The sequence below is a fragment of the Carlito syrichta genome, unplaced genomic scaffold (assembly GCF_000164805.1).
Source record: "Carlito syrichta isolate Samal-C Ts95f unplaced genomic scaffold, Tarsius_syrichta-2.0.1 Scaffold308699, whole genome shotgun sequence".
Classification (NCBI taxonomy): Eukaryota; Metazoa; Chordata; class Mammalia; order Primates; family Tarsiidae; genus Carlito; species Carlito syrichta.
Genome location: NW_007252795.1, coordinates 7,785 through 32,387, shown reverse-complemented (window position 1 = coordinate 32,387; position 24,603 = coordinate 7,785). Strand labels below are relative to the sequence as shown.

At 39.2% G+C, this 24,603-nt stretch overlaps 1 protein-coding gene across 1 annotated transcript in view; it reads right to left on the bottom strand.

Moving 5' to 3' along the window:
• Nucleotides 1-9,084: 9,084 nt before the first annotated feature.
• The window catches only part of LOC103268080 (lymphocyte antigen 75-like), a 17,343-nt gene continuing 1,824 nt past the window's right edge, over nt 9,085-24,603 (bottom strand). Inside the window, exons 3-5 of the mRNA XM_021716327.1 lie at nt 14,693-14,815; nt 13,288-13,455; nt 9,085-10,579 (exon numbers count right to left, since the gene is read on the bottom strand). Coding sequence (XP_021572002.1) covers nt 10,401-10,579; nt 13,288-13,455; nt 14,693-14,815 — 470 coding nt within the window. The 3' untranslated portion in view covers nt 9,085-10,400. The remainder of the gene's footprint in view (nt 10,580-13,287; nt 13,456-14,692; nt 14,816-24,603) is intronic.

Below are 24,603 nucleotides of genomic sequence, written 5' to 3'. Positions count from 1 at the left end.
CCCCACCCGGGATGCTCAGATCCCGCGAGAGGGGCTGGGCGCTGCCTTCTGGAACTTTTCTCTTTAGTATTATAATGTTTAAATTTTTCACTGGAGCTGAAGTAATTCCAGCCTTTCCAAAATGTTGCGAAAGTAGTACAAAGAATTTTCATGACCCTCCAGCCAGCTTCTCTAAATACCCAAATCTTATATAACTCCAGTACAATGATCAAGCCCGGGATATTAACACGGGTGTGATTCTGTTCGCTAACACACAGTACTTGTCACATCTCACCAAATGTGCCGCTCTGGTCTTTTCACTGTTCTAGGAGCCAGTCTAGGATCATATATTTCATTGAGATGTCACATCTCCCTAGTCTCCTTTAATCTAGGACAGTTCTTGACCATTCTTTTGTCTTTTGTGATCGAAATACATTGAAAGAACACTGGACAGTCTTTTTGTGGAATGTCCTTCTGTTTGGGTTTGTCTGGATTCACGTTATGCTTTTTTTTGGCAAGAGTATCCCAGAAGTAATGCACTCTGCTCAGTAAAGACAAGATGCCAATATGTCTCATCACTGGTGATGTTATCTTTGATCAGTTGGTTAATTAAGGTAGTGCCTGCCAGCTATCTCCTTTGCATCTACTGACTAGAGGCCTCCTTTTCAAAGACTCCTTCCAGTAGACTATGTCTCTTAGACAAATTTTCTGTGTTACTAGCTCCTGGATCAAGAATCTTTAAACTATGCTTGCTACAATGGATGCATAAACTATGCAAATATAACTTGACCCAGACACTTCAAGCCAAGGTCAAGCCTGGCTGCTTGTTTAAGCCTCATGTCATTGGCATAAAAGTCCTATTAAATCGAGTCTAAAAAATAAGGAAAAAAAGTTTAAAAAATAAGCAGACAGTCTGAATAGACATCTCATTAAAGAAGATATATATTCATCCTTAAATGCTTACTTAGCTACGTCATTTTGTACTAATAAAAGTCTGGTGGGTAAAAAACTCGGGGCCTTTGCCCTGTGAGACAAAGTGCCCTCTGATTCCCCCACCTAGTTCTAAAAAAAAAAAAAAGAAGATATATAATGGCAAATAAGCATATGACAAGATGAGCAACATTGTATATCATGAGAGAATTTCAAGTTAAAACAAAGGTGGCGTGTCACTATACATCTGTTAGAATGGCCAAAATTGAAAATGCTGACAACACCAAATGCTGGCAAAAATGTGGAGCAACAAGTGCTCTCATTCATTGCTGGTGGGAATGCAAAAAAGGTACAGCCACTTTGGAAGATAGTTTGAAAGCTTCTTACAAAACTGAACACACTCGTACCATATGATCCAGCAATCTCACTCCTTGGTATTTACCCAGAGAAGTTGAAAACACACAAAAACCTGCATATGTATGCTTATGGCAGCTTTAGTCATGATTGCCAAAACTTGGAAGCAGCTAAGATGTCCTTCAAAAGGTGAATGGAAAAACAATGGTACATCCATACATTGAAATAGTGAGTGCTAAAAAGAAATGAGCTATGAAGCCATAAAAAAATATCGAGGAAACTTAAACATGTATTGTGAAGTAAAAGAAGCCAGTCTGAACAGGCTACGTACTAGGTGATTCCAACTATATGACATTTTAGGCAAGGCAAAACTCTGGAGACAGTAAAAAGACGAGTGGCTGCCAAGGATTGTGGGGTAGAGAAGAAGAAAGGGATGAGTAGGTGGAGCACAGAGGATTTTTAAAGCTGTGAACTTATTCTATATGATATTGTGATGGTAGATGCATGTCATATATTTGTCAAAACCTATAGAATATAGCCGGGCTCGGTGGCTCAGCCTGTAATCCCGCGCCTTTGGGAGGCTGAGGTGAGTGAGTTGCCTGAGCCCGCGGTTCGAGACCTACCTGGGCAACTTGGCAAGACCTCATCTCCACAATAAATGAAAAATTAGCCGGGTGTGGTAGTTCCAGCTACTGGGAAGGCTGAGACGGAAGGATCGCCAGAGCCCAGTAGGTCGAGGCTGCGGTGACCGGGAGCGGCCACTGCACTCCAGTCTGGGCAACAGAGTGAGACTCCAACTCAAAAAAAAAAAAAAGAATATAGGAAACTACTAATGTATCAATGTTGACTCCTCAATTGTAACAAATGTACCAAATAATGCAAGATGTGAACAACTGGGAAAGCTGTGTGCACGAGTGTGTGTGCATAAGGAGTTATATGGAAACTCTCTGTACTTTCTGCTCAATTTTTCTATAAATCTAAAAATGCTCAAAAGTTAAAGTATTTTTATTTATTTTATTAGAGTTTGGGTCTTGCTTTGTCGCCCAGCCTGGAGAATAGTGGCACGACCACAGCTCATCACAGCCTCAGCCTCCTGGGTTCAGACAGTCCTCCCACCTCAGCCTCCCAAGTAGCTGGGGCTACAGGTACATGCTACCACACTTGGCTAATTTATTATTTTTTGTGGAGATGAAGTCTCGTTGTGTTACCTAAGCTGTTCTCAAACTCCTGTGCTCAAATGGTCCTCCTGTCTCAGCCTCCCAGAGTGCTGGCGTTACAGATATGAACTACCACGCCCGGCCTATTTTTTTAAAAAAAGGAAAAAATCAAGCTCACCCCTTTCTGACTCTTTCTAACCTTCTTCACACTTCTGATAGTCCAGTTTGAAATGGAACGATTACCAAGGAAGTGTGACCAAAGAGTTCTGTAACAAGAGCCATAGCATCTGAGTGGTGGTGGGGATCATCTTCACTTACTGATAAGGAAATTGAGACACAAAGAAGGGATGTGACTTATCCATGGGCACATAGGGAATGCCTAGAAATGAAATGAACCAGAGCCCAGGTCTTCTGCTGAACTCTGCCACCCATTCCAGATTCAGCCCCTTCATCAAAGTATCAAGGACTTGTTTAACTTATTTATTCCCATTCCCATGATATACTAAGCCAAAACCCAAAGTGAATCCTCCCAAAGGCACGCTACATTTTAAATATTAACACATCTTGATTCTTTTGCCCTGCTAACTGCACAAGTAAAATGAACAGTTATAAGCAATTATGTGATTGAAAGGTTCCTTTCTCCACTCCCACCTCTGGCACCAAAGTAAAGATTACTTTGTGTTAAACCAATTTTCAAATACTGGTTGGATTTGCAATAGAATTGACATCCTAGTGAATCAATCTAATTTAGGCAAATTACCCATTTCAACAATGTTATTTTTATAAGTCATTTGTACTAAAGAAAGGTGTGTATTTTTTCACTGTTAACTCTGGTGCACACTGCCTCATGGTTTTTTTGTTTGTTTTTTGTTTTTGAGTTGGAGTCTCACTCTGTCACCCAGGCTGGAGTGCAGTGGCATGCTCATGATGACTGCAGCCTCAGACTGCTGGGTAGTGGTGCATTAGGTGATCCTTCAGCCTCAGCCTTACGTGTATCTGGAACCATGGGCATGCATCACCACACCTGGCTAATTTTTTGATTTATTGTAGAGACGAGGTCTCACCAAGTTGCTCAGGCTGGTCTCGAACCCCTGGGCTCGAACAATCCTCTCGCCTCAGCCTCCTAAAGTTCTGGGATTACAGGTGTGAGCCACTGTGACCAGCTGACTGCCTCGTTTTTAGTGATAATGTGATGAAACAGACTACTTTTTTTGCCTCTGTGTGGGATAATGTGATATTTCACTAAAATTTCTCACTACAGTATCCTACTCTCCACTCACACCTTTACCTTTAATTTTTCCTTCTTTCACTTTATCCCTTCGACCTCATGCCAGACTCAGTCCCTTGACCTCATTTTTCTCAGCTTTTTATTGCTCCTTTCTCCATCCAGCCTGAATACCGTATCCTCTGTTCCCTTTGATCCTTGCTCTGCTGCACTCACCTGGCCTACTTTGAAACTGGGGTCTCCTCTTCCTTCTTCATGGTCTCCTTTTCCTCAACTTTACTAAAATAACAGGACCGGTAAAGAAAATCAGTCAATTCTCCTGATGGTTGTCACTACAAACAATATGACTTTTAATTTCATCTGAGCCCTGTATGCCTCTTCTGCAATCCTTTTATTTTATTTTACCTTGATCGTTGTTCTCTTTTTCTCTCACTGGACATTTCGATTTTCTATTACTTTTTTCAAGTTAAGACCCAGGCCAGGCGCGATGGTTCATGCTGGTAATCCCAGGATTTGGGGAAGCTAAAGAGGGAGGATTACTTGAGGCCAGCACAACTTGCGTGAATAACACAGTAAGATTGTCTCTACAAACAATAAAAATAAAAAATTATCTGGGCTTAGTGGTGTGCATATCTGTAGCCCAGCTACTCAGGAGGCTGAGGCAGGAGGATCTCTTAAACTCAGGAGTTCAAGGCTGCAGTGAGCCATGTTTGGGCCACTACACTCCAGCCTGGGTGACAGAGCAAGATCCTGTCTCTGACACACACCCACACACAATTTTTTTTTAAAAAAAGACCCCATCTGCTACCCCTGTATTTCCCAGCAGATCTCGCTCTCTGGTACTCATCAAGAAAATGGGGACCATCAGGTATAGACAAACATCTTCAGATGTTCATCTGTAAGTCTACTCTTGCAGCCTCAGACAGAAAGGCACGCTACTCCCACCCCATGCTAATCTAGTTCTTCTTGCTGTTAGACCTTTTTCTCCATCTCGTCTTCTCCAGAATCTTTTTCTATTACTGACCACCCCCTCTCTCCTGCATCATTAACTCCTCTCTGTTCACTATTTGGTTTTTTTTTCCCCCTCAGCTTCTAACCTGTGAACTTCCTTCCCGCCTTCCTCAGAGAAAACACTTTTGCAATCCTTTTTCCTCCTGTAGCTACAGCCCAGTCCCTTCCCTCTCCATTCCATCTCTACCATACTCCTCAAAACCTCACGGTCCTCATTTCCCTTTCACTTTTCAACTCTCTCACTCCCATCTGAATTCTGAGTCTACCACTCTGCTGCATTTCCATGGGTTAAGATCATCAGGGGTCTCCTAATTGCAAGAATCCAATTTTTAAAAAAAATAAAATTTGTAAATTATATGATAAGCATACAAATACATGACAATAAGTGATGCAATACAAAAGCACTCAGTGAGCCACCATATTTGTTATTACTTGTTTTTGAACTGTGTGGTGGTAGGAGGTGCCGGTGACCAGCTCCATCCGGATTCAGGGTACCCCTAAGGTGGAGACAGTGTCGGCGATTGGGGGGAAGAAGAAAGAGAGAGAGAGAAAGAAAGAGACTGGACTCCAGTCTAGTGCAGAAGCGATGTGTGTGTATTTGGGAATTACAACGGGTCTTTTATACACAAAGTCAGATGTGGGAGGGGCGTCCCCCACCCACCAGAAACCTTAATCCATGAAAACTTAATCAATGATTGCCTTTAAACCCTTTTCATATGATAATCTTAACATCCCATAACAAAGGATAACCTAATCTGTGACTGACATATTCTATAAACTTTTTTCATCCTAAACTGATTGACTTATGCCAAGTTAAACAATTCTATAGAAGCTTAAGTATTTACTTTACAAACAAAAGTGGCCCATTGCAGAATGTTTGGAATGTGGCCCAGTCCAAAGTTCACAGTGGGCTACCTGCAAGTAACCCAGCTGCATTCTTTCAACAAAATGACTGTCTGTCTTCCAAAACTGTATTCTACAATTTACACCTTCAATAAATCCTAAGATCATGACCCAGAAGCCTGTGACCAATACTAAGGCTCTTCGATGTGACATGAGTTTGAATTATAAGTTGTGTGAAAGCCAAAACTGCAGTTTGTGGAAGAATGGGAGCAATGAGCTTCTAAAGTTAGCTTGTGTTCGTCCCGGTCTCAGAGTTTCTATGTTTTGAGCTCACAGGAGCTTAATCTGGTTAGTGCTGAGTAGAAAGGGGGAGGAAATGGGGTCAATAGCTCCCGAATGCATCCTAGTGGTCTCGGGGTCAACGGCCCTTCCTGATCCCTAATGCTCAGTGGGCCTCCGTGGCCGGCTCCCAACAAGGAGGGACACTTTGCAATTTTTGCTTTGCAAACATTTATTCCTCGCTTTCATCCACCACCACTGTGACCAACATCATTCATTGATTCACCAAAAATTGGATAAATCATTCTCACTTGTTTTTGTTCATCTTTCTTAAATGCATGTAAAGCTCACATCTGCTTCAATGTTTAATTTTAGATGTGTTTTAGGTCTTTATTTATATGTTTTGTGATGTTTTTGTGACCATAAATATGCTGTAGGAACTTAACTCTTGTCTATATCAATTAGTTTATGGTCAAATTGGTTTCATTATATGTTGTTTTGCTTCAAGTTGCAGTTTCCAAGAGCCTATCAACATTGGTAAGTGAAGACTTACTGTACTATTGTCTTTATATGTACGTTCACATTACACTGCTTTCCCTAGTTCAGGTCTCGATGTATATATCTGTGCACCACCAAATAATATGCCTGTTAGGGCTCTAACAGTTATTTGTAGAAGAACATTATGTTTGCAGAAGAGCATTATTCACATAGTCAAAAGGTGAAAGCAGCCCAAGTGTCCAGCAAAAGATGAGCAGATAAACAAACTGTGATACATATAATGGAATACTTACTTACCTTTAAAAGGAAGGACATTCTAGTACATGCTACAACGTGAGTGAACATTGAAGACATTATAGTAGGTGAAATAAGAACAATTCCAATTTATACGAGGTAACGCAGTAGTCAAATTCATAGAGCCAAGAAGCACAATGGTGGTTACCAGAGACTGGAGACAGAGGAGGTAATGGGGAGTTACTGTTTAATGGATACAGGGTTTCAGTTTGGGAAGGTGAAGAGTTCTATAGATGGATGGTGATGATGGTTGTACGGCAATATTAATGGTCTATTTAATTTATTTTTTATTTTTTTCGAGTTGGAGTCTCACTCTGTCACCCAGGATGGAGTGCAGTGGCACACTCAATGTCCACCCCAGTGTCGACCTGCTGGGCTCTGGGGATCCTTCTGCCTCAGCCTTCCAAGTAGCTGGAACTACAGGCACGTGCTACCATGCCTGACAATGAATGGTCTTAATGTCATGGAACTGTGCACTCAAAACTGGTTAAAATGGCAGAGTGTATGGTATGCATATTTAGCCACAATAAAAAGAACATGCTTATTAAAAGATGGGCCACACATTAATGAGATAGTATATCTGATCTATTTCAAACTAGGCATGGCTAGCAGTGAGGTAGAAAAGCAGCTCTGGAATCCAGTTTTATCTGAGTTGACCTCTCCATTGTTAAGCAGTTGGGTCAATATCAGCTTGATTCTACATTATACTAAAAGGGAATTTGACTAGAGAACTAAGACCTCAGTCTTCTCAGGACTGACCACCAACCCACATAGGGTCCCTAGGAAAGGTCCCCGGGCTTGGCACTGCTGAATACCCCTTGACCTGAGAAAGGCCCAGATAACTTGAGACCAAAACAGAGGGTGAGTCCTCCTCTCTGTATTTCAGCTCCCGCAGGCCCAGGAATGGTGAAGATAGGATGGAGGGAAAAGGTTGATGAGGAAGACCAGTGAAAAGGTTGGTGCAAATTATCCAGGAGGAAAAACAGAATAAAGACCTGAAATGATACAGTTGCCAATGGAGACAGCCAGTTTTGTGAAAAGTCTGAGGTAAAATGGACAGAATTATTGGATTAGGGGCTGAGAAAGAGAGGATTTGGGGATAATTTCTGGCTTTCCTGCTTGAGAGACAGAGTATGGTTTCTTCACATTAACTGAAAAAACTTAAAAAGGAAGAAATGATTGAGGGAACTGAAAAGAAATTTCTCATGTTCTACTTAGGGAAAAGGAAAATACATGAATGCTAAATTTGTTAAGATGTAGATATAGTCAGAATGTTTTAATTTGGAATATATAGGGAGCAAGAAGTAACTGCACAGATCACGGTGTCTATTAAGAAGTCTTTATTTTAAGAACTAGTTAAATTTTTCTTAAGCAAGATAAAGTTGTAGAACCAATTAATAACAATTAGCTATGTGCTTCTCCAAGAGAGTTTTAGGATTAAATGAGCCTAAACAAAAGACTCTGAACTTCTGATTTTCTCTAGAAAAATCTCAGCAATGGTGTCAGGACTGGGGGCTTACTAAGACTAAAGCAGCTATTTGCAAAGGAGAATTTCCCGATAATTAAAATATCTTGTCCTAGGACCAAGGATGGAACCACGCTGCATCTGAGGGCAGGGGAAAAGGGGGACAATGATTGGAATCACTTTTGTATTAGGCCCTATATCTCATCATTAAGTCTATTACTTGTTTTCTAGGTGCCTCATTTTAGAGATAATTTTGTCAGACCACATGCAGTGGTTGGGTTAGTTAGGGGAGACTGGAAATGGCTGTCTAAGACATTTGGAACACGGGAAACAAGGGAGGAAAAATGATATAGCAGTTCTAGACATGTTGAGAAGGATTTCCATGCAGATTGTCCAGTGGGTAGTTGGAAATACAAACCTGGAACTATATATTTGAACTATTAGCTTAGAAATGGTTGTTGGACGCCTTAGAGGGGAGGGGGTGGACAGGATCTCCCAAGAGGAGCACAAAGAATAAGAAATAAGTGGAACATAGGTGAAATCTCTGCTGATACTGGTAGTTAAAAGACACACTGAGAAAGATGAATCTGAAAAAAGACACTAAAATCAAAATTCAGAGATATAGGAATGATAATATTTATCCTTTTAAAAAAAATGCACACAAAATCTCTTAAAGGGAGTTTTCTCACCTGCCAAAAGAGAATCACAGTTCCTTCCTGATAAAAAGTGGCACAGATTAAATAAGAATTTAGAAATCCTTAAACTATATGCAAAAGCAGTCTGTTTTTTGTCTTTTAAAAAAGTTCTCCAATCAATGGCTGTAGAACATGAATGTATTAATATGTTATCGTTTTTAATGATATAGGTTAACAAATAAAAAAGAAATGCATATGTATTAAAGGCCTCCTATAACATTTCTTAAAAATCTCTTAAAAGAGGTCTTGATTTACAATAGCTGGATATTTTATTTCTCATCATACTATGTGCCCAACATAATAAAGCCCAATCTAGAGTTTTTTCAATAAGTATCAACTCCAACACTTTTATTTAAAAGATAAAAGAAAACAACTTTATTATAGCATCAACACTATATACAGCTGTACTTTTCACATCAAGTTGGCTTAGTTATTTAAGGAATGTCTTAATGACTAAAATTGTACAGATTTTAGGACAAGAGAACAAGTCTAGCCAATTCAATAAAAAATTTCAAGACAGCTGTAGACATTATTAAATTGTCTTAGAAAATTATTTACGACTTTATTATAGTATAAACACTCTAAACTTAAAATAAATCTATGGATTTTATACAAAAATACCCTAAAGTACAAATAAAAGTTAAACGCTGAATAAAACATATACCTTGTCCAGCGGATACTATTATTAAGTATATAATTAAAATGTCAAAATTTAACGTGATAACCACAAAATAATGTTGCCTTAATCATTCATAATATTAACATTTTAGTAGTAATCACAAGTTTTAGGCTTTCATTCAAAAATTCTTATTTTTACAAATACAAAGTTCCTTCATGAACTCCTTCTCTGTTTGGTTCATGTAAAAGGGTAACAAAGTTATTAGTCAAAGTTGTATAAATTATAATATTGTCAACATTCTTATACCTAGTTGATTCCCTTAAGGAAACAGTCACATGTACTACATCAGAAAAGACAAAACACACTGCTACAGGGGATCTAATTCGTGTTTCACACTTTTAGAAAATGTTAAATGCGAAATTCTGAAACGCCATTGTTTTATGAATAATTATAAACAGAGTCTTTACACGTAAATAATGTTGGTATGAAATATCTTTGGAATAGTACAAGAAGTATCTTGACAAGAGGTGTCATCATTTTGCTGTGTAAAAAGTAAACATGTCTCATTTTTAATATTTTGTTCCAAATGCTACAGCTATTTTGAAACAATGCTGATACTATTTACAATTAGATTTTTACCTGGAGGTACTAATTTTGCTTTTTTCTGGATGTTCTTAAAAATTAAAAAGTAGATGCATAACCTAGTCATATGCCTATTTGAATTTTCTAAAAAATTTTATTAAAAATTCCATTAAAATATACATATCCTAGTTGCCAACCACATTCACACAGAGACATGCACATCAAACTTTTTACTCTACAAACAATTTGGACTTCAGTTCCAGTTTCAAGTCTTTTCCATTCTATTAATCAGAGTTAGAGATGTGGCATTAATTGTGGACACCAGCACATGCCTAAGATCTAAACAACTGAAAAAAGTACTTAAGGCTTCTACTTTGGAACAGAGCAAATACTGACACTAGGAAAACTTTAAGTGGCTCATGTTTCCTAACATATTAGTGCAAATTAGCAAACTTTTTAGAAGAACTTTTTAGTCATAGAAGGAAGGAAGCATAATCTCATCTTCATTCACTCCTGGTTCGTACCGAACTGATGAGAAGCCTGCCCAGTGGAACTGGTTCCTTTGCAAGATGAACCAAATCAGTCCGCTGATGAGAGCCAGAACACTTAGCACCGCAAAAATGACAGCTATTCCTTTGTAATCAGGGCCTAGAATAGGAGACGGTTTGGGGTTGAGGAGAGAATGCAAAAGTGATCATCATTATTTATTTTATACATTAAGGTGTTACATGAACTTGTAAGCTGTGTATAAATTATATGCAATAAATACTTGATTGTTTCATAGCATTAACATAGAATTCAAACTCATCATCAAACACTTCAGTGCTTTCTTTTCAAGTTTAAGTGTTCCCCTTTTCATTCAAATTCTCTTCATTGCTATAGGAATTGTCTTCAAAAAAATTTAAAGTACTTTATTTTCATATTTCCTTCCCAACACTCTTTTTGGGAATATCACTACCCATATATTATTCTACTCTGATAGCAGATTGCTAAAAGCTGTACATTTTTGTTTGACATATCCAGGTCAAACAGAGTAGCATTTGCTGTAAAATGACTTGACCCTGCAGGATGACCTTATTAACTGCCTGGCTATTCAGCTTCAGTTGCTGTCCCTGGCCCCTTCTCTGCAGGCTGACGGGTTCTTTCTGCTCCATGACTTTATATACCATCTCTATGCCGACTTCCCTTTTTCTGTCATATGTCCTACTCCATATTTGACATATCCATGTGGAAGTCACATCTCCATAGGAAAAACTGAAAATGGCAAACACAGAACTCTTTATTTTTATCATTTATTTTTTTTGAGTCTCAGTTTCACTATGTCACCCAGACTGGAGTGCAGTGACACAATCCTGGCTCACTATAGCCTCGAACTCCTGGGCTCAAGGTATCCTTCCATCTTAGCCTCCTGAGTAGCTGTGACTACAGGTATGTGCCATTACGCCCAGCTATTTTTTTTTTTTTTTTGGAGGGACGTGGTCTTGAACTCCTGGCCTCAAGTGATTCTCTTGCCTGGGCTTCCCAAGGTGCTAGGATTACAGGCATGAGCCACCATGCCCAGCCAAACACAGAATTCTTGATTTACACCACCCTAACTCTGCTCCCTCCTACCCTCAAAAATCTATTACACTTAGAGTAGAACCAGAACTCTTGGACCACTGCTTCCATAGTCCTATGTGTCTGGCACCTACTCCCCTTCCAACCTTCCTTGAGCACTCAGCAATCTTGTTCTGCCTCAGGCTCTTTGTTGTGGCCGGTACCTCTGCCTGTTTTATGCCCTTTCTCCTGATCATTACTTAGCAAATTTTTAGATCTCAGCTTCAGTGTCTGCTGCTCTTAAACAACTTCCCTGATAACCTAGCCATCCACCTAGTCTCCATCACATAGAGTTTATAACTATTTGATATTTTCCTCTCTTTCAAAAACTGGTTACTTGTTTACTTATCTGTCTTTCTTTACCAGATTGTAATCTCTATGAGAACAGATACCTTGTCTGTATCGTTCACAGCTGCATCCCAGCACAAAGACTAAAGCATGACATATGGTAGATACTCTAAATATTTGTGGAATCAGGCCAGGCACAGTGGCTTATGCCTGTAATCCCAGGACTTGGAAGGCTGAGGCAGGAGGATTGCTTGAGGCTAGAAGTTCAAGTCCAGCCTGGGCAACATAGTGAGACCTCATCTCTACAAAAAAAATAACAAAATTACTCAGGTATGGTGGCACACACCTGTAGTCCCAGCTACTTGTGAGGCTGAGGCGGAAAGATCACCTGAGCCCAAGAGATCGAGGCTGCAGTGAGCCATGATCATGCCTATGTACTCCAGTATGGGCAACAGAGTGAGACCTCGATTCAAGACAAATAAATAACAAATAAATAAATATTTGCTGAATCAATGAATGTTCATAAAGATACTGATTACCTAGAATTGGGGTTTTATCTTTAATATTTATACACCAAAAGAAACACTTTTATGCTAGATCTTTAAAAATGTTACTGTGAGCCGGGCTTGGTGGCTCGGCCTGTAATCCTGCGCTTTGGGAGGCTGAGGTGAGTGAACTGTCTGAGCCCGCGGGTTCGAGACCTGCCTGGGCAGCGAGACCTCATCTCTACAATAAATTAAAAAATCAGCCGGGAGTGGTAGCGCATGCCTGTAATTCCGGCTACTTGGAAGGCTGGGGCGGAAGGATCGCCGGAGACCAGCAGTTCGAGGCTGCGGTGGCTGGGAGTGGCCACTGTACTCCAGTCTGGGCAATGGAATGAGACTCCAACTCAAAAAAAAAAAAAGTTACTGTGAAAACTTTAGAGCTCTTTCTCCAGATATGAAGTTGAGATAATATATTTATGATTATTTTATGTATCAATCCATGATGAAATACAAATTCCAGTGATGAGTTCTTATACCCTGAATGTTTTAAGTAATTAAATCTAGTTTTGTGTTGTTTTTAAGTTAATCATGAGTTTTATGGAAATGGGAAGAAAGGAAGCAAATTAACTGCAGAAATAGACCTTTAAGCCTATGCATAATCAAACTATAGAATAAAATACAGCTCAATAACGTTTTCAAAGAAATTACTTCCCTAACGCTCTACCAGCGTACATTGTTCTTAGGAAAGAATTACATAAAGTATAGACAGTTGCCTTTGGGAGCCCCAGACATCTTGTGCATTTACTGTCCCTTGTAATCTATTTTTCAGGGGTAAAAATCTCTATGATTTAATCACAAATTTTGGGTGTACTTTTAAAGAGCAAATACTTCAGGCCCAAGTACAAAACTTGGTACATAATTGGATTGGACATATATTACTTGACTGGTTCTGCAAAAAGTTCTCTTGAGGACAGGTTACATACTTACCCACAGGAACCTTGCAGACAACTCTTGCAAAGCCATATGCACATTCAACTTTTTTCCAAGTTTCATTTGAAGCTAACAAAATGCTACATTTTCCATTGCCACTCTTACTTTTGTTTTCCCATTTGACAAATGTCACTTCTGACCCATCTAACCAACTCCAAGACTCATCTGAAGGAAGAAATATATACAACTGTAGTTATTGCCACTAAATGACTCAGTTAAAAGCATGTGGTCCATATAACTCATCAGAACTGTGCTGTCCAATTACAGAAATGAAAAAAAAAAAATTTAAATCAGTCCTTCAGTTGCACTAGTCACATTTCAAGTGCTCACTAGCCACATGTGGCCAGTGACTACTGTAATGGACACTGCAGATATACATCATTTTTGTCTGTGTAGAAAGTTCTATTGGCAGCACTGATAATAGAACATGGTATTTTGAGTTAAGGGCAGAAGTCTTGCACATTTATTGTGTGAGGGATAGATTTCTAAGGACATATTTCCTCCTCTTGACTCGATTTAAAAACTTGTATCATTAAGGATATGCTGGTGGAAGAGAAAAGTCCAGGAGCTTCCCACCCCAACCCCCATCACGGCTCCATTTTGTTTTCCAGCTATGGTGGCACCACCTTGTGGTGAAAGTGTAAACACAACTTACAGTTCATTTTAGATGGCTAACTTTAAATCCATTTATTTTCTGACTTGCCGTTTTATAAAATGATACACACCATTTTATAATTTACATTCTTTTAATAATTTAAAGTTCAGTTTTGCATTCCTGTTTTTCTATCAGGTATGTACTCTTAATGCATTCTTTACTATATTTATTATTCCTTACTGAAAAATTCTATTATTCCTTATTGAAAAATTTTTCTACAAATTATTTTCTAATCAGTTATCTGCAATTTTACTAAACTGGTTTGGAAAAAGCTGCTATAAAGACAATTTTGATCAATAATGAAAATATTCTAGGAGGAAAGGGAATGCAAGATTACTTCCTGAATAACAGAGTTATAAATTGTAATCCATGGGGGTGATAGGCACTAGAATTGTAAGGGAAATAAGCCATTGGTTCCTTATGGGGACATGGGGGACACAGACACTGCTGTAGCAGAAAAAAATATCCTGATATTGATCCAAGTATCTTTGGAATAAGATTTTAGAACAATTCCAGTTGACTCAACCTGATTTTCTACTTTATTTGTGGTTTCCATCATGACTAATAAGTTACTTGTATAATCATGCAAAATTTGTAAGTCACCAGAACAAGCAGCAAACCTAGTTTATTTATCAATAAGAAGCACTTGAATTAGCTACCACTTGACATTCTTTAGCAAGGTTGACATAGTATTTAGGACAAGTTAGAACTCTCTTTGCACAATGCACACACAATCATGTCACTTACCAACAGAAGGTTGAGATAATCCAAGCCAAACTCTCATGGTAATATTATTATTTTCCCTCATCAGTCTGCTCACAAATTTATTCTCATCTTCATCTTTTATGGAAACAATAGTTGCAGATTGATCTGTTGAAGGAAAATAACCCCCCAACTAATTAGCTTTATGCAAAGTAGAGAAGTAATTTATTCTGAATTAGCCATTTGAAAAAAAATCTATTATGAGCAAGAGCATTGAGAAATGCAAGCTTTACACAGAAACTGTTTTTAAAAGCTGATATTTATGTCAAAAATTTAAAAGTACTTCCAAAAAATAAGTTTACTAAAAACTTGGAAATATTTCTAGATTGAAACTTTGTATATAGAAATTTCTTGTTCCTTCAAAATATTTATCTGGCAATTTTTTTTTTTTTTTTTTTGAGTTGGAGTCTCACTGTCGCCCAGACTGGAGTGCAGTGGCCACTCCCGGCCACCGCAGCCTCGACCTGCTGGGCTCCGGCAATCCTTCTGCCTCAGCCTTCCAAGGACCCAGAACTACAGGCGCGCGCTACCACACCTGGCTAATTTTTTTGATTTATTGTAGAAATGAGGTCTCGCCTACCCAGGTGGGCCTCAAACCCGCGGGCTCAGGCAATCCACTCACCTCAGCCTCCCAAAGGCATGGGATTACAGGCTGCGCCACCGAGCCCAGCTGTCAATATTTTTTTAATCTTGGGACTGCCTAACCAGTGAGGCCTTTGTGCTTGAACAGCTAGTCATAAAAACTGGGGTATGTGATATTAAAAATACGTGTCCCACCAGGCATGGTGGCTCATGCCTGTAATCCCAACACTTTGGGAGGCTGTGGCGGGATGATGGCTTGAGCGCCAAAGTTCGAGACCAGCCTGGGCAACATAGTGATACCATATCTCTACAAAAAACAAAAAATGAGCCAGGTATGGTAGTGTGCACCTGCAGTCCCAGCTACTCAGGAGGTTGAGGCTGATGCATCACCTGAACCCAAGAGTTTGAGGCTGCAGGGAGCCATGATTGTGCCACTGGAATCCAGCCTGGGTGACAGAGTGAGACTGACTCAAAACAAACAAACAAAAAACAGAGAAAGAAAGATGTGTTCCCTTATAGATTTTTAGCACTCTCTGCTCAGCAGTCATTTTTGTGTAATAACTCAGCTTTAAACTTGTTTCTGATAATGAAAGTAAAGGTGAATGGGTTTGAGATACTGAGAAGCATTAGCCTGCCTTTTTAAATCTTATACATAAATGTACTTGGTCAGGCTCATTGCAAGTTTCTAAAAAATACAGTATGGAATGAGTATTCTTAAAGTTTGGTAAGTAACCCTAAAACCACAGAGAAAATAGTGTTATCACCAGCATCAGGTAAGGGATAGAAATAAAATAGTAACTAGATTTGGAAACCCATTCCAAATGATATCATAGTCTTCAACAGTAAAGAGCTCATCCATATTTGAACTAAAGCTTTTTGTGTGTGTGTGGTGGAGGATATTTTAAGAGAGACACCTTTACTTCTTTATAGAACACCATAATATGCAGGTGCTTTATATGTTACTTTGTTTAATGTTATACAACCCAGTAGAGGAAGGTATTAGCACTGTTTTACAGATGAGGAAATGGAGGTTCAAGGAGATTAAGTAAATTGTTCAGGTTGACACTGCCAACCAGTTTTAGAATAAGAAAGTCAATCTCAATCTTTCTAATAATAAGAAGAGCTTTGAGAGCTCATTATTTGCAGGGCACTGTGCTACATTTGCATATGTTATTTCATTTCATTCACTCCTACAACCCAACCTGTATCAGTCTTTGAATAAGTACTATGTTTGTTCTCACTGTTTAGATGAGAAAAGAGAAACAATTATGTAACTTCCACAAGGTGTAGGAATTAGGATTTGAACCCAGATCTGTCTGCCTCTAAGGCTTAAGTCCTTAATCCACACACCACACTTACAGTAAACCTTTCTATTTTCTCCTTCAGGAGAAAGATGCTTCTGACCTTAGAACATACATATAGCTTACAGCAGTTCTCATCACATGTATACATGTATAACACAACAGTTCACAGACAAAAGTTCCCATTATGCAGTTAAACAGTAATTAGAAGACCTTTTTTTTTTTTGAGTCAGAGTCTCTCTTTGTTGCCAGGCTGGAGTGCAGTGGCACACTCACGGCTACTCCAGCATCAGCCTGTTGGGAGCCAGCGATCCTTCCGCTTCAGCCTTCCAAGTAGCCGGAACTACAGACATGCGCTACCATGCCTGACTTATTTTTTGATATATTGTAGAGATGAGGTCTCACCAAGTTGCCCAGGCTGGTCTCAAATCCCTGGGCTCAGGCAATCCTCTCGCCTGGGCCTTCCAAAGTGCTGGGATTACAAATTTAAGCCACTATGCCCGGCACTAGAAGGTTTTTAATCACTCAAGCATCTCCACAGAAGTTAGCAAAATAAATTAGCCATCTGCCTGGCTAAATTAAACTACCCAAAGATGCAGGTAAAGTCTTGGACTTTGCAATACTCTTGGTAGTCTCCCTAGAAGTTACCTGAGTTTGACTATAAGCTAAATTTGTCATATTTGACTCTTTCTAAAACAGACAATAAAAATTCCTGTCCCTTATGATGGTCAGAGGGTACAGACCAATCCTATTGCAGAATGGATAGACAACCCATGACGCTTTGCTTTTCTTACTTAGTGAGTCTAAGCTTCCTTATCAATAACTAAGTAAGGGAAAACCTATATTTTATTTACTACTTAGCTATTTTACAAAAATTTAACCTCTTAATGTCTTCATCTAAGCATATCTTGCTATATTTAAAGCCACTTAGGCTGGGCACGGTGGCTCAAGCCTGTAATCCCAGTACTTTGGGAGGCCGGAGTGAGGGGCTTGACTGAGCCTGCAGGTTCAAAAGCAGCCTGGGCAACTTGGCGAGACTTCATCTCTACAATAAAAAAATAAATAAATAAATTAGCTGGGGTGGTAGCACACACCTGTAGTACCCGCTACTTGGAAGGATGAGGCTAGCACATTGACACTGCACTCCAGCCTGGATGACGGAGTGAGATGCCAACTCCAAAAACCCCAAAAAACAAAAACACTTCAAGTTATCAGTATTTTTTACTGATCATTCATTTAGTGAATTTTATTCTACTTCTATCTTTATTTTTTGTTACTCATTCTTACATTGATAATTTTTTTTTTTTTTTGAGTCAGAGTCTCACTCTGTTGTCCAGGCTGGAGTGCAGAGGCATGCTCACGACCACCACAGCCTCGACCTACTGGACTCAGGTGATCCTTCTGCCTCAGTCTTCCAAGTAGCTGGAACCACAGGCCTGTCCCACCATGCCTGGCTAACTTTTTGATTTATTATAGAGATGAGGTCTCACCATGTTACTCAGGCTGGTCTCGAACCCCTGAGCTCAGGCAATCCTCTTGCATCCGCCTCTCAAAGTGCTGGGATTACAGGCTTGAGCCACTGCACCCAGCTTACACTGATAATTTTCAATAACTATTCCAACATTCTGTTGAGCTCCTATTTCATAAAATACTTAGCCATGTCCCTACCACTGGGCAATTAGTTTATAATGCTATTAAATTTGGCAAGTGCTTTAAAAATATTTTCAAAAATATAATCACTACATTAAATTATTTCCTTAAGAAAATTTTCAGGGATTTCTACCAAGATGGCGATGGGACAGGTCAGACTGTGACAGTCTCTGTAAAAGCAAGTGTCCATAAAGACTCTCTGCATCAGTGGGTACGAGCTGGTGCAAGTCCGTCTGAGGGGAGACTTGGGTTCATACACTCGGGCTGTCCTCCAGAGGTGAGTGCAACTCCCCACCACCCTGAGATTAAAGCTGCTGGTGCACAGGATCGTTTGCTGTTCTCCGGACTCTCCTGAGAAAAGCCTGCCAAATACAGCTGATTCTCATCACCTGGCACCCAACCCACACCATCACCTGTGACAGAAAAGTGGCTGGAACCCTAATCCACGGAGAGAGAAGATTCGGGAGAAGTGGGGAAAAGCTCCACCACCGCTCGTGAGGAAACACCACCCGGAGCCATTTTCTCTGTCCTGGGCCCAGACAGGGACCTGCACTGCCCTGCCCAGTTCCACCCAGCCTCCAACTTGGGGCCTTGAGGTAATCTCATCAAACTTGGAGAGACAGAAGCTCCTCCCCCACGGTGGATCAGACACAGATGCGTTAGAGTGGGAGACTTGACAGGCAGCAAGCTGGGTGAGTCCAGGTCTGATCCATCCTCCTCCCACAGTAGGCCTGGAGCATCTGACCCACGCTGAGAGCAACCCTATCAGACTGTGCTGACAGCAGAGGGGAGGGGTTGGAGAGCAGAGCTGAAAGAAAGTTGGACTTACAGGAATGACCTCAGAGTGAGTTTTTTGTTTGTTTGCTCATTTATTGTTTGTTTTTTGTTTTAGTTTTTTTCCCGCTCTCTCTTTCTTTCTGTTTTTAATTATGTTTTCATACTTGCTTTGTTTCTATTATTTTATTGTTTTTTAGTCTTTCTGTTTGGGTACTGGCATTTTTTGGGAGAGTACATCAGTAGAGGTTTTTTTGTCAGTTTCTGTATTTGTATGATTGTGTGTGTATTTTAGTTTTTTATCTTTTCTGTCTTTGTATCTCTTTTCATTTGTTAGTTGGTATACCTGTCTGTTTTTGTTTTCAGGGGTGCAAATCTATATCCCCACTACATGGACAGATTGTAAGTCAGTGGAAGTAGGTTCCAGGGGACCTACACACCTGTCAGTGGATACTGGGATCTGCAGATAGTTTCTGAATCATAGCTGCCCCCCTCAATTAAATATCAAAACTACAAAAGGTACAGCACCCCCCCCCCCACAGTCCAGTTCAGAACTGAACAAAGCCAGAGGATCCACATAAGGAAGAATAGGAGATTGAGCAAACAGAAGTAAAAGCTACCCCACCCCATCCCTGAACAACAGAACTAAGGTGCGGGGGCAATTAAGGAGGGAGGAAAACCTACACAAATGAAGAAAAACCAAAAGAAGAATATAGATCTCACACAGACCCCTGGGAGGTCAGCCACTGGGGATACAGACTTCAGAATGCAAACAATGAAGAGCCCCCAGAATGACTGGTCTCAAACCACAAACCCAGATATCAAGACATTAATAGAGAGAATAAACAGAATCGAAGAGAGATAAGAGGAAAGAAGGGGTTGATAACTAAGACAACAACAATAAAGAATACAGTGAATGAAATAAATAACAAACTGATAAGCATGGAAAGCAGATTTAGCCAAGCAGAAGAAAGAATCTCAGAGCTTGAGAACCAAAAATATGGAACTAACCCAACCTGTCAAAAACATAGAAAAGGAGCTTAAAAAGACAGAGCAAAACCTTCAAAAGATAAGTGATTATTTCAAGAGGCCAAACCTAAGATTAATTGAACTTCCTGAGGCAGAAAGAGAGACAGAGACCACCCTGGAACAAAAGTTCCATGAAATTATCCACGAAAAATTCCCTCATCTCATCAGTGACATGACCATTCAAACATAAGAGATTCAGAGAACCTCTGCAGATGATAAATGAGTAGGCCAACCCCTAGACATAGAGTAATTCACCTACACAAAGTAGGTATAAAATAAAAAATCCTAAAGGCAGCAAGAGAAAAATGTCAGACTACCTACAAGGGAAGACCAATTAGAATAGCAGCAGACTTATCCACAGAAACAGTACAGGTGAGGAGAGCTTGGAGCCCAATCTTCAAAGTCCTCAAAATAAACAATTTCAATCAAGAATTACCTACCCAGCAGAGCTAAGCTTCATCAGTGATGGAGAATTAAACTCTTTCTCAGACATTCTATCCCTAAGAACTTATGCTGCCTCCAGACCAGCTCTACAAGAAACACTTAAGAAAGTATTAAACACAGAAGAAAGGAAAAAAAGAATGACAACGCCCTTCATAAGAATGCAGGGAAAAGATTGAAAACACATGAATCAACTCAAAAATCAAAAGAAAGAAAAGAAACAGCAACAACAACAACAAACTCTATAAGAACCTCATGACAGGAATACTCTCAGATTTCAATGATTAGCCTGAATGTGAACTGACTAAATGCATCACTGAAGAGACATAGAATGGCAAAATGAATAAAATATGATGAGGCAACAATATATTGTCTCCAAGAGACTCGTCTCACCAGAAAGGACACTCACAGACTCAAAGTAAGAGAATGGGAAACAAAATTTCAGGCGAATGGAACACAAAAGAAAGCAGGAGTTGCAATTTTACTATCAGACAAAATACCCTTTAAGCTATCAAAAATTTTAAAAGATACAGAAGATCACTACATAATGATAAAAGGTTCAATTCATCAACAAGAAATATCCATCCTAAATATATATGAACCCAACACAGGAGCACCAACTTTCATAAAGCAGCTTCTAGGTAAACTTAAAAAATATATTGACTCTAACACTATCATACTTAGGAACTTAAATACCCCACTCATGACCCTAGACAGATCATCAAGACAATGAGATCCAGAACCTCAACATGACACTTGACCAAATGGATTTTAACTGATACCTCTGGAACACTCTACCCAACAACCACAGAATATACATTGTACTCATCACCACATGGAATGTCCTCTAAGATCAACCACATCCTTGGCTATAAGTCAAGCATAAACAAATTTCATAAGATTGAAATACTGCCATGTACCTTCTCATACCACAGTGGAATAAAAATAAATATCAACACCAACAAAGTTCCCCCAAACGCCACAAAGACATGGACGTTAAACAGCATGATGCCAAGCAACTCCTGGGTCAACATGGAAATCAAAACAGATATTAAAAGATACCCAGAAACAAATGAAAATGAAACATCTTACTAAAACCTCTGGGATACCATGAAAACAGTACTAAGAGGGTAATTCATATCTCTACAAACACACATGAAGAAAATGGCAAGATCACAAGTTGATGGCTAAACAAATTGCCTAAGGGAGCTGGAAAAGCAAGACCACCAAAACCCAAAACCCTAACTTCAGCATAATAATCCAGGTCACCAAAATAAAAGCCCAAATTTGGGACCTAGAAGACAAAAAAAAATAAAAAAATTTTAAAAAATCAACAAAACAAAAAGCTGGTTCTTTGAAAGGATAAACAAGATTGGTGGTTCCCTAGCTAGAATGACCAAGAAAAAGAGAGAAAAAGTCCTAATAAACACAATAAGAAATGCAAAAGATCAAGTTACAACTGACCCTGAAGAAATACAAAAAATTATCAGAGACTACTATGTACATATATGTGGAAACAAACTTGAAAACCTAAAGGAAATGGAGGGCTTTCTGACATCACACAATCTCCCCAAGTTGAAACAAGAAAAAATCGAGATCCTAAATAGACCAGCAACAATCCAGGAACTTTGACCATGTCATAAGAAAAACTACCTACAAAAAAAAGTCCCTGGACCAGAATGCTTTCCAGCAGAATTCTACAAAACATACAAGGAGGAACTGATATCAATCCTACTGAAATTATTGCAGACAATTGAGAAAGATGGAACTCTCCCCAAATCATTTTATTAAACTAACATCACATTGATACCCAAACCAGGTAAAGATTCAACAAAGAAGGAGAACTATAGGCCAATATCCTTGATGAACATAGATGCTAAAATTCTCAACAAGATCCTAGCAAAAAGGATTCAACAACACATCTCAAAAATCATTCCCACGACCAAGTAGACTTCATCCTCAGACTGCAGGGCTGGTTCAACATTCATAAGACCATAACGTAGTTAAATACATCAACAAATGCAAAAACAAAAACCACATGATTATATCATTAGACACGGAAAAAGTTTTTGATAAAATCCCGTACTCCTTCTTGATAAACAACCTCGAACATCTAGGCATAGACAGAACATATCTCAAAATAGTAAGAGCCATCTACGAGAAACCCACAGCCAGCACACTGCTAAACAGACACAAATTGGAACCATTTCCCTTGAAAACTGGGACAAGACAAGGATGCCCACTCTTAGCTCTCCTTTTCAACATAATTTTGGAAGTCCTAGCTAGAGCAATCAGACAAGAGAAGGAAATCAGGAGTATCCAAATAGGAAAAGAGGATGTCAACTTAGCCCTCTTTGCAGACAACATGATTCTATACCTCAAAAACCCAAAAGAATCTGTCAAAAACCTCCTTGTACTGATAAAGGACTTTGGCAAAATCTCAGTGTATAAAATCAATGTGCAAAAGACAGTTGCATTTCTATACATCAACAATAAACCAATAGAAACCCAAATAAAAGTACAAACCCATTCACAATAGCCAGAAAAAAAAGCCTTGGCATCTTCCTAACCAGAGATGTGAAAGACCTTTACAATGAAAACTACAAACTACTACTCAAAGAATTCAAAAATGACACAAACAAATGGAAAAATATTCCATGCTCATGGATTGGAAGAGTCAACATTGTTAAGTTGTCCATCCTACCCAATGAAAACTACAAAACACTACTCAAAGAATTAAAAAATGACACAAACAAATGGAAAAATATTCCATGCTCATGGATTGGAAGAATCAACATTGTTAAGATGTCCATCCTACCCAAGGCAATCTACAGATTTAATGCAAATACCCATTAAATTACCAGCAGCATTCTTCTCAGACCTGGAAACAACACAGGAATTCATACGGAAATATAAATGACTGTGAATCGCCAAAACAATCCTCAGTAAAAAACCAAAACAAAACAGGAGGTATCACATTCCCAGACTTTAAACTTTATTATAAAGCTACAATAATCAAATAGCCTGATATTGGTACAAGAACAGGCATATAGACCAATGGAACAGGATAGTGATTCCAGAAGCAAAACCCCAATTTCTCAACCAACTCATCTTCAACAAAACCTCCACCACCAACCACTGGGGAGAGGAGAACCTGTTCAGTGAAGGGTGCTGGGAAAACTGTCTGACCACATGCAGAAGATTAAAACAAGACTCCTACCTATCACCATACACAAAAATCAACTCTAAATGGATCAAAGACCTAAACGTAAAACCTCAAACTATAAGAACCTTAAAAATGCAGGGGACACCCTTAAGGAAATTGGAACTGGCAACCAATTCCTGATCAAAACCTCAAGTGCCCATGCCATATAAGATAAGGTAGACAACTGGGACCTCATCAAACTGATAAGCTTGTGCAAAGCCATAGAAACGATCAAGAGAGAGGGGAAACAGCCTACAGAATGGGAAAAAATATTTGCCAACTCTATGTCTGACAAAGGCCTAACATCTAGGATCTACAAGGAACTCAAACATGCCAAAAGGAAAAAAATAATCATCTCCATTACAAAGTAGGCAAACAATATGAATAGACACTTCTCAAAAGAAGACATATGAGCAGCCAACAGATACATGAAAAAATGCTCAGCCTCACTAATCATCAAAGAAATGCAAATTAAAACCACACTGGGCTACCACCTAACTCCAGTCAGGATGGCCATCATCAATAACTTGTAAAAAAACAACAGATGCTGGAGAGGATGCAGCGAAAAGGGAGCACTTCTACACTGTTGGTGGGAGTGTAAACTAGTAACAGCCTCTGTGGAAAACAGTGTGGTGATTTCTAAAAGATCTACAAATCGACCTTCCATATGACCCCACAATCCTCCTGGGAATATGCCCAGAAGAATTCAAATCACTCTATAAAAAAGATACCTGTACATGTATGTTTATTGTAGCATTGTTTATAGTGGCAGGAACATGGAATCAACTGTACTGCCCATCAAAAGAGGACTGGACTAAAAAAATGTGGTACATATACACGATGGAATATTATGCAGCCAAAAAGAAGAACAAAATCATGAACTTCACAGCAACCTGGATGGACTTAGAGTCTAT